General features: G+C 33.7%; 1 protein-coding gene across 1 annotated transcript in view; it reads left to right on the top strand.

Annotated features, from left to right (window-relative positions):
- The window catches only part of LOC117110091 (G-protein coupled receptor GRL101-like), a 49497-nt gene that overhangs the window by 28946 nt on the left and 15085 nt on the right, over positions 1 to 5466 (top strand). The window contains exons 3-7 of the mRNA XM_033252677.1: positions 961 to 1131; positions 1817 to 1921; positions 2867 to 2983; positions 4200 to 4331; positions 5128 to 5343. Coding sequence (XP_033108568.1) covers positions 961 to 1131; positions 1817 to 1921; positions 2867 to 2983; positions 4200 to 4331; positions 5128 to 5343 — 741 coding nt within the window. The remainder of the gene's footprint in view (positions 1 to 960; positions 1132 to 1816; positions 1922 to 2866; positions 2984 to 4199; positions 4332 to 5127; positions 5344 to 5466) is intronic.

Raw genomic sequence — 5466 nt, 5'->3', positions numbered from 1 at the left:
TATATATATAAAGGCCTATTCAACAACAAAACAACGACAATGATGGTAGTGATGAAATGATAATAATAAAATGTTATGATGATAATCATAATAATAATAATAATAATAATAATAATAATGCATAAATTATTTTAAGTTAAATCGGATAATTACTATGTTCTGATTTCGATCCAAATAACTTTATTTATAATTCACAGTAAAAGTAAACTCTTCTTCTTCATTCTTACTTTGTTTTGTATTACAAGATACAACACAAAAAAAAATAAGTTTCACAAAATTATGAAAGTGTAATACAAAACACAACAGTCTTACTAAAAACCTAGATTGACAGGTATATTGTATTAAATTTAATTTAACCAGTACACAATTTAATTTTGAACGTTTGCTTTCACTTTCCTACCACATTTTACATGTATTTGACATTATTTAATTTGAAAAATAAAAAACTTCGTTACCAATTTACGTACAAACATTTAGATTATTTATTGGAAGGGCAGGTACTTAGGAAATTTAACATTAATTATATACTCATCAATTTCAATCAATGGCTTTGTTTTATAATTATTTTTTTTCGAGAATGCGATATTTTTTCTATAGAATTGTTTCTAAAATATATTTTGTTATATTGACCCCTCTTCTGCTTTATTAATGCCTTCGAAGATATATTTATCATGCAACACATTTAAATAAAACTAAGTATTATTAGACCTACGTTCCAATGTAAATTCGCTGGTAATGCCATTGTTTATATTTTTATTTTACCCAGGCGATTTGGAAATGTGGAAATACACGTAGGCTTAATTGGTAGATTGATAATTAGCTTTTATATAAAACGTGATATATTATGTCGTAATGTGTATTGGGATTTCCGATGAAATTCACCGACTTCATTCACACTGTCATAATAATCTTATGTTTGTAATCCGTAAATACATGTGTGTTTTTTTTTCTACTTTGTAGCAATAGCATGGATATCGCTATGTGTTGTTAGTAAAAGCGAGCTTCATGGTTCGGTGAGCTGCAAATCCACGGATGTAAAGTGCGGTACAGGTGAATGTGTTGCAGCTAACAGTTCCTGTAACTCAATTAGCGACTGCCCCGACGGGTCTGACGAAAGCCCTGCTTATTGTGGTGGGTATTATCTTTATGAGTAGGATGTAAATCAACCCACCAAATTAAACATTGTCCGAAAACCTTTATTATGTATCCGTGGCACATGTTTTATGGATTTAATTACTGTATTGGAAGAGTGGGAATTGATATAAAAAGTAAATGACGTGAAAAATTTGAGCCAATAATCGTTCGTTAATTGTATCACATGACTGTAGTAGCTAATAATGTATAGAATAGAATTTGACCTTAAAATGTGTAACAAACATGATTTTGATTTCGATTACTACAAATTGGCTTAATACACGAAAACAAAATAATTTTCAATTTTAATTCCATGCACGATCTATGATCGAGCATTTATCAGCAAGAATCACCGCCCTTCTTTCCCTCTCGGTGCTTCGCACGTCGCATTGCCCCTATCCAGATTTTTCTCGAAATTCGCGCCTTTCACATATGCTTATTTTAACATAATTTAATGTACAGGTATTTAGAAAAGACCTAATTTATAAATTTGTAAGTAATCAGCCAAGTAGGCATATGTCTAATTCTAAATTTGTTTTTAGATGGGCCTAAGCCTAGGCCCACTTTTACGCCTAATATCCACAGACATAAAAGATAACAGATATTATTCTAAATGAAACAACTGTCGAATGTGTAGTGTGAGTTTACAACGTACTTAGACCTATATTGTTTTTCAATTAAGGATGTCGTCATGATGAATTTCAGTGCTATAATTCATGTATAAGTCTGTTTGGGCGATGTGATGGGACTTGTGATTGTGACTTCTGTGAAGACGAGCGTGACTGCGGTAGGTCTGACATAGTAATTATTTGATATTCTTTTGCAATTTACATGGCATAATACCGATTTCATAATTTAAAAAAAAACTGTAAACAATCATCAAACATTACCGTAAGTTTGCCTTAAAACGGTAATAGATTTTAGATTTGTTTTTATAGATTTAACCCAATGTCAGTATTGTTAAGAATATAATTACTGTACAGTATACTTAGGCCTATTGCGTGACTATAAACTAAAAGAATCAACTATCATTTTCACACACTCCAGGGGGCTCCTTTGGACCAGAGACCCTGAGCTTCGCCCCCAAAAGCCCACAGCCATTAAGCAACTGGCTGCTCTTCTTTTTCAAACGCGCACCGCCGTCTTCGGATGAGACAATGTGATGGGTTTGTGTTTGTGAACTCCTGTGAAGACGAGCGCGACTGCGCAGGGGTAGCGCCAGAGCCGCCCGCCCCTGAGAATCACAATTCTTCGGGGAATCAAATTATATGTATTTTCTACTGTAGACTCTAAAATTTATTAAATAAGCCTTTGAAACCCCTAAATTGTCATATTTTGCGGGGGGCTTCCAAAAGATTTTGAGCTACGCCCGATCGACACGTTCACTTTGCTCTCGTCGGGGACATCCAATCTGGCGCCACCCCTTGCGAGTGAGGTAGATCTATAACAATTATTCAATCGTCTCTTGGAGTTTACTTATAAGGTGATATAAATACTAACAGGTTGTAAATGTTCACATTAGCGGAAATGAAAATTACATTAATCAAACAATTTTAGGATGCGTACTACATAAAAGTAAAAACAATACTTAAAAGAAAGCATTTAAGACATCTTTTCCTCCATAAATTATTCGAACAAATGGCTGAACCTATACTAAAATAGTTAGCTATACACTTGGTATGTGAGATAGATATTGCTTTTTATTTATATTTAATTTTGCTTTAAATTGTAGATTTGCACCAATGCCCAAGTACGCATATGAAGTGCGCCACCTCCCATATATGCATTCACCTCAGTTTACAATGTAATTTCGTTGACGATTGTGGTGACGGATCAGATGAAATGTGTGGTAAGTTAAGACCCAAAATATTCTCTCGAATTACACACATTCACATTAAAATTAAAATTTAATTCATCGTTCATCGACAACTAGAACTAAAAACATGAAATTACAAGATATCAATACGTACCACCTGCACCGTCACTTGTATCGAGATTGACAAGATATAATTAGGAATTCCCAGGTATCAAAGATGCCCGCTGGTATTGAATTATTGCCCCGTAGCAATGGATCTGTTTGGTTACATTGTGCCGACTCGAAAGGTTGAGCGATTGTTAATGATAAGCCCAATAATTACCGGGACATTCACCGTAGTTTGAAAAAAAAAATCAGTTGGTTGAATTATCTTTGTCAAAATAGAATCCGAAATTAAGTTAAAAGTAATACGTTTAACGTTTTGACCCGTAGCCTTCATATTAATAGATTGAAGCTGCTCCTACTTGATACATTTTTTTTAAACAGACGTATTTATTAAAGTAAAATTCTTTTCTGGAATAGGTGTTATTTTGTTGTTTTAAAAGAATGGATCGCTCTGTCTGTCACTGTAAATTTATGTTACTTTCTGAAATTCTTTATTATATTTCCTATTTTATTAATTTGTTCTTCATATTTGGTGTACCATTACTTCAGTAAATAATTACCGTACTGTTATCACAGAGGGCCAAATTGGTATAAAATATGTAAACATTCTACTATCATAAAAAAGGTTACATCTTTACAATCTTACAAAAATTTAGAAGCCTAATATCATGTAAGTAGAATAAAAAAAAAACCCGTAATTACAAATGTTATTCGTTTTCTTTTTATAGCTCGTTTATAAGGCACTATATACACTTAAATCTACCTGTAAATATAAGTAGGCATAAGTGAAAATCTTCTTTAATAAAGTACCAAGGCATTCTGTGAATTCGTAATAAAAGACATAGGCCTACTTTTTGATTTTCAGCAACGCCATTTTAAATTTTGCTTTTTCAACAATGAATGTCCATTTCTTGAAGTTACGAAGATAAATGACTATAAGTTTAATCATGGAGGAAGAAAATATTTTCTTCCTCCATGGTTTATGTACTCTTTTTCTTGTATAATTTAAAACAAAGTTTATGCTTAGTATTTGTGTGTTTTATAATACAGTAGCACTGTCTCTCTGAATAGTACGCAATACCGTAGTTAAAATGGATTGTTTTGTTTTGTGTGTCAAAGATCGACCAATCTCATATCATTACAGAGCACCGTGAATGTTATACTCATGAATTCCAATGTGCAAATGGCGAATGCTTGAAACCAGGTTATAGATGTAATGGCGAAGTAAATTGCCGCGGTGGCGACACGAGTGATGAGGACAACTGCATTGAAAATTGTAAGAGTTCATAGAGTGTTCGTCGAGAAATATTTTGTTGACAAAAACAAGTACATAAATTATTTTCCTCGTCAATTAAAAGACGGGTTGTATCCGATTCTTAACTCGTATTATTTACTTACTTCTTGGGTAAACTACTACTCTAAAATTTAATTAAATGAGTGAAAGGGTTTTTGTCTTTAAGTCAGTGAAATAATAATTGAAATAATAATTGTTACGGTAATGTATTATACCGAAACGGTCTCAAAGCACCCAAGGTGTTTACTGGCACTTACAGTAACTTGCTTCTCCCATAAGGGTCTCTGCGTGTGTGAGCTACCTGGTAAACCGGTAGGCTACCAGCTAGGCCTACTCTTTGTATGAACCAGTACACCGGAGTAAAAAATAACCCTACTCATCTCGAAAGATTTACTGGGTTACTTAAAGTGAAAATAAGCCAGATTATGTACACTGGGCCTACGGTTTATAGTCCTTATCCAAAGAGACTTGTTCCACGACCAGAACCATGAACGAAGGTGGCGTTCGAACCAGCGCCGATATTTTGACTATATGTTGCGGTGCCCCTGATTTAACCGCTCGGCTATCCAACATGCATGTCTTATTTTAAATCAAAAAGTAGGCCCTAAATTCTTTAGATAGAATGTTTGAACTTTTTTTATATAATGCTAGTACAAACAGTAGGCCTATATAGGCTTATTAATGATATACCATAGTATATACCATGCCCCAGCATTCCCACAATTCGTAATTATTATTATGTTTTTTGATTCATGATCATTTCATTTTTTCATTCCAGATGACTACATCATGTGTAGAAGTGGTCGAATATTTCGAAATTTGTTTTGTGATTTTTTTATTGACTGCGAACTGACGGAAGAAGATGAGAAGCAGAACTGCTCGTGCGACTCGGCTGATGGATTTATGTGTAGTACAGGAGTATGTATTCTACGATCAAAACTTTGCGATGGGCAATGTGATTGTCGTGATTTATGTGAAGACGAAAATAACTGCGGTAATTTATATATGAAAGCTATTAATTGATTTTTAACTATCTGTCATTAGCTTAAGAAAATGCATAATGCAGTGGCGTATCAGGGGCGGATCCAGAATTTTTCAAACGGGTGGTGGTGGTGGG

This window comes from Anneissia japonica, unplaced genomic scaffold, assembly GCF_011630105.1.
Source record: "Anneissia japonica isolate Jap-2015-1 unplaced genomic scaffold, ASM1163010v1 scaffold287580_len341680_cov180, whole genome shotgun sequence".
Taxonomy (NCBI): Eukaryota; Metazoa; Echinodermata; class Crinoidea; order Comatulida; family Comatulidae; genus Anneissia; species Anneissia japonica.
Note: the sequence above shows the minus strand (reverse complement) of the source record. Positions and strands in the feature narration are given on the sequence as shown.